Raw genomic sequence first — 13003 nt, forward strand, 5'->3', positions numbered from 1 at the left:
AACACGTCCTAGGCACGAGAATTATACTATAATTCCTCAACAAACTCCTCTCTTGAGATTGCCCTGCAAATTCTATATAATCATTCCTTTGTCTATTTTTCGTTTGTTCTGAGCCCAAATCAAGCTGAGATCGATCATATTCATACAGATATTTGTCTTTCTTCCTAAAATTCTCAATACAAGCTTGCCAATTTAGGCACCGTTCAACATTTGTCTACTAACCATTGTAGCCTCAATTCCTAGGTTCAAGTATTTAAACCCATACAAATTGTTCGCTCTACCTGACAAACGGACACATTAAAGATTGCCAATGAATCAGACCCTGTGTTTTTTTTGGTGATTGTACAGTTTAAATGACTATACAGTTTATCAAGAAATTAAAAATCCAAGCTGGAATGCAATTTCAAATAGGTAATAGTGAGACATGAACATAATGGTAACCATGAGTATAAAAAGGCTTTGCTCTTTATTCGATTTCCTAAATTCTTGTAGCTTGAGCTTCTTCATCATCAGTAAGGCTTTGCTCAAAAAGGAAAAAAAAAAAATCAAAACACAAACACAATACTTATAGAGGTTTAGCTACGAGTGGACTATGCCTTCTTTATTTGTTTTCTCATAACAACTCACAAACTTAGAGAGAAGATTACAAGCTACAGAATGGACCTAACCCCAGCATATGAGATGAGGCTTTATATACAGCCACGATGACATCATACAAGATACCTCTTCGGTCATCGGCTTGTTATGGGTTTGTAATAATTTCCAGCCCATTCTATCCGATTTAGCAGCCATATAATGATACTAATGCTCGTCAAAACGGCAGTCTTTTATGGTCGTTTGATCATTATGTAATATGTATAAGTGTGTGCACGTGACCAACCCGTGCACTCACTTAGTGAGTTTAGACGACCTCAGCCGGACGTCGTACAGAGGTCCTCTAGGGTTAACCGAAAGATCGTATGCAAAAAAACAGCAGTTCATACTATCATTTATTATTCAGCCGACATTGCGTCTGGTCTGGGAACTAGATTCTGGTTCATTCTTGAACAATAGCCATTAGTGGCAACTATCACTTGGGATTTCTCCTCCTTCCACTCGTAGATTACAATCACTGAGATCCCATTTTGTTAAAGAACATAAGCATGATAGAGAAGGTAACATCAAATTAGTCATGGGATCTAAACTCCTTCACATCATATTGGTAGGGAAGCACAAATCCCATGATGTAGATGATAGTGGTCCACTGCTTTAAGATTCTTCAAGAGAAAAATGGAGGTCGGAAGTTGCCTAATTGCTGTTCTACTAATGTCAAGCTCTTCCAAGCTTTCTACTTTACCCAAGTTCTCTGGCACATTTTCAAGTTTGGAGCAGCTAGAGAGATTCAGAATTTTAAAAGACTTCAAACCATTGATGGTACTTGGAAGACTCTCGAGATATTGCCAATCTTTCAAATTCAACAAAAGGCCAGTTAGAAGTTCAACTGACAATGGCAATTCTCGAATAGTAGTTCCATCTAAAATGAGCATAGTCAGAGATTTCATACTTTTCGAAAACTTTTCCAGCTTCAAACAACTAGAGAGCGTTAGAGTTCTTAAACATTTTAATCTACTTATAGTAATTGGAAGACTCAAGAGATATTTGCAACCTTTTAAATTTTGCAAAAAAGGCCAGATAGATATTCAATTGACATTGGCAATCCTCTTATAGCGGTTCCCAACAACCGAAGCACCAACAGATGTTCCATACGTCCCATGATCTCTGGAAACAATCTGAATTTCAAAAGGCCAAAGAGATTCAAAGTGGAAGGAAATTTTAGAGCACTTATGAAATTTGGAAGCACTTATGAAATTTGAATACTTGCTTGCTGATCAAGAAGTAATTGACAAGTAATTGAGTGGGGCCTTAGTAAAGGATGACGAGGAAGCGTTTTTATTGATAAAAAGAGACATCGATTCAGACAACATAGCAATGGAGTAACGTAGGAAGCACATTAGATAAAATAAATTAGAATTTATTAGGAATTATAATATTTGGGTATTTAGTATTTTATTAGAATTTATCTTATTTTTTAAACTTATTCGATCATGTTTGGAATTCTAATCTAATTAGGATTTTAGATTATTTCTCTTATTTAAGAAGGATTAAGATTAAGTTGGCTAGGCTTTTTTACTGATAGTTCATTATAACATACATAAGCTTCTCATCAATAATATATAATATTTCTTAATTGAGATACTTTCTCCTTTGTAAGAGCCTTCTTTCTTAAATTTTCAAGACCGTACATTAGAACAAAATCTAGTATCGCTTCTGCAAGGTGTCAAGTGGTATCAGAGCCTTTCTTTGTACTAGGCAAAGCTTTCCTGACCATCAACCATTCCCCATACACAAATCCTCCCGCCATCATCCATTACTTTCATTAAAAAAAAAAGAAAAAGTCAGAAAAATAGCAAAACCCGAAGCCACCTCACGTCCACCATTTGCAGTTGTTGCCTCTGTAATTCTTCACCTTTTTCATGGTTTAATAAAATTTAACATAATGCTCACTATTTTGTATATTATTAAGGACTATTGTATGATTAATCATGAATTGTATATTATTTTTAACACCAATTTAGCACAACCTATACCATGAAATTACGGATTATGTTACAGTGAATACTTTTATATGGTAGGAATATAAATTTAAGTTTTACAAGCTTATTTTCATTTAATTTTCCAATATCACTTTATTGATTTCATAAAGTTGAAATTAACATAAATTCTTAATTAGCTATAGTTTATGAATCATGAAAGATTGTTTTGTTGATATTCATTGATTGTGGTTACAAAATTTTATGTCACTAAGAGGCTTATTGCTTTTATGATGGTAACTAACATAATAAGTAAATATTACCTCCAATAATATTCATGGAAATGAATGGAAAAAATAAAATCTATTTATTTTATATTCTCGTTATAAAAGTTTGGTTTTGGATATTTTAACTTAAATTTTGACACAAAAAATGAGCTATTAATCTCTCACAATCTAATGGTTGATATTAAAAATCAATGTAAAATTTTATGATGTTAAATCATCCACCATAGTAACTGAATTGCATAAAATCAATAATTTCAATTTTGTATTAAAAATTTAAGATAAAATAACTTAAAAGCAAAATGATACCTAAACTCCCTTTTGGCTATAATACCCTATATAGGTAGTAACTTTAAAAAAACTAACGTTAAAATAATTTTAATAAATACAAATATACTTTAAATAGTTTATTTTTTCTAATAGACTAAAAATAATGGAATATTTGTAATATGTATAAAATAATTTTTAAAATGTAAATTATAATATTATTTTAATAATATCTTTTTATCTATTATATAAATTTTAAATAAATATTTGGGTTAAATAGATTTTACAACTAATAAAAAATATCTCATGTATTGATAATATTAAAATCATTTTATATAAATTTAAAATAATTTGAATCTTTATATATTTATTTTAATATTATGTTAATATCCTTTATAAAATTTAATTTAATATAATATAATACTGTAAAGTGTTAAAATATTTTTTGAAGATTAAAATTATTTTAGTATACATATATTTATTTTATTTTTTCCTTTCGGAAGCGAAAGCAAGTCCATGCCCGTCAACTTGGGAGGAGAGGCTAAAGGCAAACTGGAACATTTTTTTTGATGTAATAATTTCTTCTTTCTATTATATGATTTCTTTTCAAAGAATTTGTTATTTTGTTGCTTGTTTAATGGTAATTCATCAATTTTTTTTCAATCACTCTTAACATTAAATAAATACTTTTAGGTTGAAAAAACAGAGTATCAATGACTCTTTAGGTCTCAAAAGTGATAAGCTATCCGCATATTTTAATATTTAACACACAACATTAAATAATTTGTCATTGTGGTCCCGAGTCCCTTCAAGTATACCAAACAACTCGCGCTCATCGCATCTATGTACGGCATCTTTTCCAGAAAAAACAGAGTAATAAAACAAAGCAGAGTATTTACTTCGGTCCTTTAGTTTCCTTAATTCTCACCTCATGAGAAATCAAATCTCAAAATTCAAAGCTTCGATTTGATGGGGCAAGAATGCAATTTTGATTCATGGAAGGCACATTCTGATTCTGTCCAACTTTTTGTCCCAAGCCAAGCATTTTCTGTTAGAACAGATACAAAGAAACAATGAATTTAGTTTAACAGGGAAATAAGTAGCAAGAACAGATACAATAAACAAATACAAAGAAAGTAAATGAAATGCGATCTGCAGAGAAAATAAAATTGAAACTGAGATGCGCACTTACACTGTTAGACGTAGACTCGGAGAAAATAATATTCACTAGGCTGTGCCCTTCATTCGAGTTGTCTAAATCTTTTAGGTTGTGGTTCCTCACCATCATTACAGCAGCCACTTCCACTAGCTTCAGCCGCCCCAACATATCCTTCAAGACTTCGCTTTAGAAAGCTTCGCTCAGATGACGTTGTTGATCCTGCATCATCCCGGCAGCAACTTCCACTGCCTTCTGCCCTGTCTAAGTCATCATTAAGGCTACGCGTAAAGGATGTTGATCCTAAACAATCGTGACCAAATTCGTTCAAATTCCAAACGGGATCAGTTGTTTGGTTAACTTATCCCCTTGATGCACATATATTGGATGGACACCACACCTCTTCAGCACCAATCCTGACGGCGAATCAAATGTCACTTTACTAATACGTTCCCTATTCTGGTAGTATAGGAAAAGATGGTCTGACATAGCCTGACCGAATTGCTTTCTCAAATAAATGCTACACAAACCCGAGGTGGTACCCTTTCTATTTATGGACAGCTCATGTACGGGATATTGAGGCCACAATGGATGATAATAAGGAAGTGAATATTTAGGGACACGAAAAACACAGCACACAACATATCCCACAAGCTTACTATTCTTATACGTCTTTGGAGGCGTGCTTATTGTTATTGAAGAACCCTCATTATTCTGATACTCGAACCACTCTGGGATTTCACTTCCAGGAACAACAATGCTATATTCTCTCTGAGGCGACTGCAACCCCACAAATATATATATATATATTAGAAAGCCATACCAATGCATAATTTTTAGTCATAATTTTAGCAACAGGTGAGAGACAGTGTAAGAAACTGACATGCATGTTACCGTACTTGTCCGACGGTGGCATATTCTGCAACCCCACGGAAAAAAAAAGTAAGTAAACAAACAAAATAAAAGGACATAACATATATTGCATAAGTTTTAGGCATAATGTTAGCAACAGGTGAGAGACAGTGTAAGAAACTGACATTAGTGCGTTTAATGTACTTTTCTGACAGTGACATATTCTGCAACCCCACGGGAAAAAAAAGGTGAGCGAATGAATAAAATAAAAAGACATAACATATATTGCATAAGTTTTAGGCATAATGTTAGCACATGTGAGAGTAAGAGACTGACCTCAGAATTCTTAATGTACTCTTTCAGCAGTGAAAGCGCCAAATCATAGTTGCCAGCCAATTTCAAGCAATCCATACATCGAAGGCGTAAGTACGGGAGTCGATGCTCGTTTAAATTTAATACATCTGATAATGTCTCCAACGAAACACAACCCCCTAACGAAATCGAATGTATACTGGCTGGAAGTCGAGGCAGATTTTGAAGCATTTTGCATTCCTCTAATTCAATCCCCCGAAGATTAGAAAGACGGTAGATGCTTGTCGGTAGCGAAACAAAACTGTTTCTACTCAAACATAACTTTTCTAATGAGCATAAGTCGCCAATACTACTTGGGATTGCTCCTTCCCCTAGATCACAGTCACTGATATCCAATTTCGTTAAACTACACAAACCTGACAGAGAAGACGGCAAACTCAAAGCCACCGGATCTGAACTCCATCGCATCAAATTGATAGGAAAGCGCAGAAACCATGATGCAGATGATGGTGATCCTTTGCACCCACGACAAGATAGTTCTTTAAGATTCTTCATAAGAAAAATCGACGATGGAGGTTGCCTTATAGCTGTACCACTTATATCAAGTTCTTCCAGACTTTCTACTTGCCCAAGCGTCTCAGGCACATTTTCAAGTTTGAAGCAGCCTGAGAGATTCAAAGTTTTGAGGGATTTCAAACCATTTATACTGTTAGGAAGTCTCACGAGACTTCTGCAGTCATTCAAATTTAACAATTCAAGTCTGGTCAAAAGTTCTATTGATGATGGTACTTCTGCAATAGAAGTTCCATCTAAAAAGAGCTCCGTCAAATCTCCCATACTTCTCATTACAATGTCTGGAAATTTCTTTAATTTCGAGCAACCAGATAGAACAAGCGTTTTAAGAGATTCCATAAAAATCTTGCCTGGAAGAGTTGTAAGACTTGTACAGCCTTTCAAATTCAACAAGATCAGCTTATTGTGACGTACCAAAGACGGGTGAATTTCACGTAACCTTGTACATCCTTCAAGATCCAACACCTCCAAATTTGAGACCTCTGTGAAGTCTGGTATCTTAATCAGGTTCTGTGAATGGCTGAGTTTCATGACTTTTAACATGTTTAAAGTCTGTTGAAAACAAAGATATTTCTTAATTCATTTACAGCTACGACGATAAATTTGTTATCAAGAGTTATTCACTGAAAAAACATAGATAAGTGACATAAATATTGATCTTACTTTGATGCCTGTCCATAATTCTTCAATGCAGCTATAACACATATTAAATTCAACAGCTTTGTCCAATTGCAAATTCGATGGCAAAGATTTCAAAGGATATCCACGCCAATCAAGTAACCGCAGCTTGCTTGAAAGGTATTCAAGGCCTTCAGGAAGTTGCACGTTTCTGATTTTAAGCAATCTTAGGTTGGTCATCTGCGAAAATGCTTTAGCACTTGCATTTAAATTCACATTATCTTTGAGAAAGTAATAATGATCAACTATTATTCCCTCAACTACTTCACTTCCCTAAAAATTATAAACAAAGTCGTTCGTTAGAGATTTAACTAGCAAAAAGGAAGTGAGCAGAGCTGGAAAATAAATAATATTTGATCCCCTTTATTACTTACAGTGTTTTGTGACAATACATGGCATATGTCTGCTTCCTCCCACAATCTGCTGCGTTTGCCTGGCTCCTCAGGGGATATTCTCCTAACAATTTGTCGACCCATTTCTTGTAACAAATCATGTGTCCACAGTCTGTTGGCACCATCTACTGTTAATAAAGATTTTTCAATAAGAACAGCAATTCCAATAACTGGGTCAAAATCACAGCTTTTGAGAATTTTCGATACATAATCTCTCTTTTGACCTTTAAAGAAACACACAACATCGAGAAATATTTTCTTCTCTATTTCTTTCAGCCCATCAAAACTTATTTGGAGTATACTTAGAATCTCATATTCAGGATCTTTTTTTATCCTTTCCAGGGCACTTGTCCACTCATGCGCAGGTCTACCAAACAAAAATGAACCCAAAACCTTGAGAGCTAATGGAAGACCACTAGCATACCTTACAACGCTTTTAGCTAGCTCCACGTATTCTTCCAAAGGCTTATGGGTATCAAAGGCTTTCAAACAAAGGAGTCGAAATGCCTCATCATTAGTTAGTGCCTCAAGCTTATAAACTTTCTTGACTCGATGCAACTTTAACAAATGTTCATTCCTCGTTGTTATTATGATCCTGCTACCTGGACCAAACCAATCAGGCTCTCCAACTAATCTTCGTAGGTGATCAGGATGAGTCGCATCATCGATTACGACAAGAACCTTTTTACGTCGCAGCCTAACTCGTAGCATGTTAATACCATCGTAGACATTCCGTACGTTGTTATCTGCAAGCTTCAGTAAATCAGAAAGAAGCTGCTTTTGCAAAGAGATTACGCTCCCTTCTTTATCACATTTTTCTCTAACATCGGCAAGAAAACTACTCCCATCAAACTCGTGAGAGATCAAGTCATAAACAACTCTTGCAAGAGTTGTCTTTCCTAGACCTCCCATACCCCATATCCCAATCATACGAACATCATTAGACCTTGTATCCATATGAACCTTTAATTTCTCCAAGCGTGATTCTATTCCAACTAGCTCCTTAGGAATCTCTAGTTCTGTACGAATTTTGCTTGATATGACATTGACAATTTCCTCAATAAATTCTGACTCGTTGCTGCAGATTGAAAACAAGAAGAAAAGATTGGTGTTGTTGCACTAAAGTTAGAATGAACGTAGTAGCAATTCAATTCCGTATTATGCATAAAATCCAAACTATTCAATATTCATTTCATCAAATTGAAGTCATATAATTAAGTAACTTGTTATAGTTAAGTCAGAAACAGTTGGAATAAGAAAGTTCCAACCCGACCCAATAAAATTGGTCTGGATTGGGTTGCATTGTGGATTGAGGTTCCAAAATTATTTAATTTCTTCTGCTGCTTTTTTTCCCAATATTATTGATATATTATTTCCCTCTATAACAGGGTAATTAGATTGAAAGAGATTTTAGATTAGTTTTTGACAAGATCATTTATTGCACACATGAAATTGATCAGATTACCTAAATGTGTAATGATATTGATATATCATTGGTGTTGCGACTGTTGTCATTGTTATTATTAGTATTTAGCAATCAAAGAATAAAGTTTAATTTTTATTTTTTAAATCTGATTAATAGAGCACAAAGCATCACAACATATTATCTAGTCTTCAAAAGTTCAAAATACAGTAATTTAAAGTATCAACGTCCATATCTATTCGTTTGCATATATTAATTCATTAATGGTACTACTATTGTAATTGAAAGCAATGTTGAATAATGAATACTAAAATATGTTTCGTGGTTATAATCATGCAAAACCCAAAAAAAAAAAAAAGGAATTGAGAATAAGAATGATTACCTGTCCTTCAATTCCCAGCCAGATTTATTGGCCACAACTTTTAAAGCGTCCCTCCACTTTTGCACATTTTCTACATTATTCCTAAAAACTTCTTCGTGTTTAGCAAAAGCTTCTCCAAAACTTGCTGTCTGTTTCCTTACCAGAGTTGGTTCCACATCATAGAAAATTGGAAGAATTTGATCTTCATTGTTTTTGCATTCAACAATCTTAGCAAGTTCATCCAAGCACCAAGTGGAAGAAGCATAGTTTTTGGAGAGAACAATAACTGAAATTCTTGATTCTTCAATTGCTTTAAGGAGTCCAGGTGAAATGGATCCTCCTTTCTCAAGTTCTTTGTCATCCCTGAATACAAAAATGCCTTTATTTTTTAAAGCAGCGTAGAGATGATCCGTGAAACTTTTACGAGTGTCTTCTCCTCTAAAGCTTAAGAAGACATCATATTTCCCATGAGAGACATTTTGAATACTCGTAGAAGCCATTGCCTATTAATTTGTTCCTGAAAATTTAGAATAAATGAAGTGAATAACAAACTGATGCTGTGTTCAGTGCATCACATTATATTGCTCAAGCTATATTGAATGGCATTACATTAAGTTATGACACAGTACTCTCTTTAGTGTATTACGCAAAGGTATTGTTTATTTAAATTCTTTATACTACTATTGATATTAAATTTATTATTTCACATTATTAATAAAAATTAGAAGTTTATTAATAAGGTAGTACTTTTTATTTAAGTAAATAATAAGCTTACTTAAAAAATATAATTTAATTGATTATGATTCTTTTACATAGTAAAAATAACATAATATTATAATACTTATTAATATTTAATAGTAATATTTTTATTTAAATATGTAATTTAAATTTATGATAAAAATTATAATATATTATTTTAATAAAAATGAAAAATAAAATATTGAAATATTTTTTATATAATAGAAGTAAACATTTCATTACAAGATATTGCTTAATCTCTGCCCAGGGAATTTCAACTTTCATGATGTCCTTTCACCTAGGTCTTGTGTTTTGTTTTATAACAGACTAATTTACAATAACTTCATGTTAAAAGGAATTATTAGAGTTAAATAAATATCACTAGAAAGGATTAAAAAGTTTAAGGTTATAACTAAATAAATATCACTAGAAAGAATTAAAAGTTTTAAGGGTATAACTAATCATCGAGATTATATATATGCAAAGAAAGTTTGATAGAAAAGCTTATAAATCGCACTTTTTTTTTTCCTTATAACCTTGATGGTGTGAGCGAATTTGATTAAATATAATTGACAATAAATTGTGCCTAAATGTACATATATATTAAAGGTAGAGTTTACTAACGTAAAAAGTTATTGAACTTAAGAATGTTCTGATTTCAAAACTAATGAGCTTATTCTATTAAACAATATAAACAGATAATCCATCAGCCTCTCATTTACTCTCATCTAAACATGATAAATTTCAAATTGCAATAATAGAAATTTTTTTGCACATGCTGATTGGAGAGTGTGCACGCCAATTTCTACTTAAGCAAATCTCGATTAGGGCATCTAACTAAGAAAAGGCAAAGAGTTTGTACAAAATTAACATTCAGAGATTTCTTTCAATTTATTTTTTTTTACATTTTTTAAACATCAAGATATACAAATTAATTCTGAAAATAAAAGAGAGAGAGATGTATAAGATCGAACTTACGGCTTTTGCTTACGGCTTTTGAGTGTATTGCAGAAAGCCAGTTAAATGAACTCCAATGCAGTATTTGATTCAAAGAATTTAATCATGCAAATATATTCTTCTGGCAAAAAAAAAAAAGCAATCAGCAAATATGTATGTATTTCCAAAAGCAAGTCTTCGTCAAAAAGTGACTTTCTTAATAATTAATAGACATTGTCACTGTTTACTCACATGATGGAGTTACCATCAAACTTCCAGGAAGCTTCGAGGAAACTGAGCGAAGATTATCTGGCTTTTCAATTGATGACGCGTCCAAGCCACGCTGCCCATTAGCCACGTTGGATTTCATTAAAATGGAATGGAATCCAACGGTTGACATCAATAATTGATAAAAATAGTTAAATTGCCGCAATCTATAGGAATGGTAAATCTTTTATTAGAAACCTTTTATTAGTAAAATTTCATCTGAGTCTTTAGGAGATGTTGGATCAATTTAATAATGTTGTAGTTTTATGATAATTGTCATAAACTGTGTTGTATAAATAATCATTTGTAAAGGTAATTAATTAAACGTTTGATAAATTTATTTTTAAAAGTTCTGTAAATTTTAAAAATAATCGTATGTGTTTGGTAAATTTTATTCTTCAACTGTTGTAAAACTGTAAATGGTTGATTAAGCGGCTTCGCCACTCTGCCCGTTACCCATGTTGAAACCATTGCACTCCATTAAAATGGAATGGAATCCAACAGTTGATATTAACAATTAATTAAACATCAAGATATACAAATTAGTTCTGAAAATAAAAGAGAAATATGTATAAGAAAAAAAACTTACAGCTTTTGAGTGTAATGCAGGAAGCCACTTAATTGAACTTATAGGAAGCACTGAAAGATGATAAATTTTTACCTGAATTTCCAATTAAGTTTGTCTCAGAGAAATCAATGAGAAGATTTTCATGTGTTCTAATTAATTTCTCAAACAAGAAGTTTAGTCTAAAGTGTGTGCCGAAAGTAATAATGAAGAATGATTTTGGTTTTTAGCGGAGAAAAGACATGGTCAATTCGATGTTGATACTATTTGATGTTGACAAAAGCTGGCTTCAATAATCTATGCACCGAAAGAAAGGATTTCTTTATGTATTTTATTAAGGGCATCTTCTATGTAATTGCAGTTTTTTTTGGGGGAAAAAGAATAAAATATTCTTTTGGAATAATTCCACTACAATCTTTTTTTTTTTTTAATTGTACAATTTCTCATTAAAATAAGTAAAGATTGGAAACTAAAGGTTAAAGGCTTGACATTTTATTTGAAGGTGCTTAAAGCTTGGTAAGAAAGGTGTATGGCTGTCCATTTCTCTTAGAAATATGGATATACCAAGTCAAAAGTAAATTAATATAAGAATTATTGAAAAAAAATACAAATATAAATAAAAAGCTCATTATAATAGTGACTACCTTATATATTTACTGATTTTATTTCTAAACTGAATAACGATAATTTTGGATTTATGTAATACATGTGATGATATGTGTGAAATTTTATTAAGAATAAAAATCTTTTTTTATGTTTTTCAAGGCTGTTTGTAAGATAAGATGATTTTACATCTTTCTAAACCTCTTCGGTAATAATCCCCAATGATCTTTAAGTACAAGAAATAAAGTTTGAAAATGTATAAAAATGGAAATTAGATCCAATTTTATTGATATATCATATATTTCTAAAAATATAAAAATATCTTTTTGTTTTCTTTTTGGCTTGACCCACATCAAGAAAAATAATTTTGCTTAATTAACCCGTATAGTAAATAAATACTATGATAGAAAATGAAAAAGAAAAAGTTATGGATTTCCTATGATGAATATAGAATTTGTGGTTAAACCAATTAAATAAAACTTATTCTTATTATTTTCAATACAATTTTTTTTTGTATTCAATTAATGAGTTATTTTTTCTTTGCTTAATTAGTGATGTTTTTGCTTAATTAAATTAAAGTTTAATGTTGATGTGTAAGTTTTAGGCTACTTTACAAGTATTTGTTTTATTTTCTATTTTAAAACACTAATTTACTGCTTTTACATTAATTTACTTATTTTATTTTTTATTTATTAATCTTATATATAATTTATAAAATTTATGTTCATTATATTTTAATACCGTAATTAATTACGGCATCATAGAATTTTCTTTGTGGATCTGTCTTTCAAGGGAAAGCAGAAGCGTGTACACAGTTTCCAGCTCCTCAGTTGTGTTGTACATTCCGAAAGTAAGTCTTGGTCAGAAGTGTCACCGTTTAGTCTTTACCCCACATAACTCATTGACTTCCTCTTAATGATAACTCTCTTTAATTGTATTACACGTCTTCGCCACTCGGCCTTGTTCGAGTGTAATCATGTCTTCATCCGCTAATGTTCTAATAATTTGTAATCATTAACTCATTGA

General features: G+C 32.0%; 1 protein-coding gene across 16 annotated transcripts in view; it reads right to left on the minus strand.

Moving 5' to 3' along the window:
• Window positions 1-3815: 3815 nt before the first annotated feature.
• The window catches only part of LOC112496821 (TMV resistance protein N-like), a 164023-nt gene continuing 154835 nt past the window's right edge, over window positions 3816-13003 (minus strand). For 13 of the 16 annotated variants that reach the window (XM_052437040.1, XM_052437039.1, XM_052437041.1 and 10 more), the window contains 10 exons: window positions 10795-10885; window positions 10585-10684; window positions 8890-9385; window positions 7067-8162; window positions 6678-6965; window positions 5466-6566; window positions 5315-5353; window positions 5161-5196; window positions 4314-5057; window positions 3816-4169 (listed from right to left, as the gene is read on the minus strand). In XM_052437040.1, the coding sequence (XP_052293000.1) occupies window positions 4605-5057; window positions 5161-5196; window positions 5315-5353; window positions 5466-6566; window positions 6678-6965; window positions 7067-8162; window positions 8890-9368 (3492 nt within the window). In that variant the 5' untranslated portion in view covers window positions 9369-9385; window positions 10585-10684; window positions 10795-10885 and the 3' untranslated portion in view covers window positions 3816-4169; window positions 4314-4604. The remainder of the gene's footprint in view (window positions 4170-4313; window positions 5058-5160; window positions 5197-5314; window positions 5354-5465; window positions 6567-6677; window positions 6966-7066; window positions 8163-8889; window positions 9386-10584; window positions 10685-10794; window positions 10886-13003) is intronic. The other 3 variants (XM_052437044.1, XM_052437043.1, XM_052437042.1) reach the window with 3 other exon arrangements.

The sequence above is a fragment of the Citrus sinensis genome, chromosome 3 (assembly GCF_022201045.2).
Source record: "Citrus sinensis cultivar Valencia sweet orange chromosome 3, DVS_A1.0, whole genome shotgun sequence".
NCBI classification, from domain to species: Eukaryota; Viridiplantae; Streptophyta; class Magnoliopsida; order Sapindales; family Rutaceae; genus Citrus; species Citrus sinensis.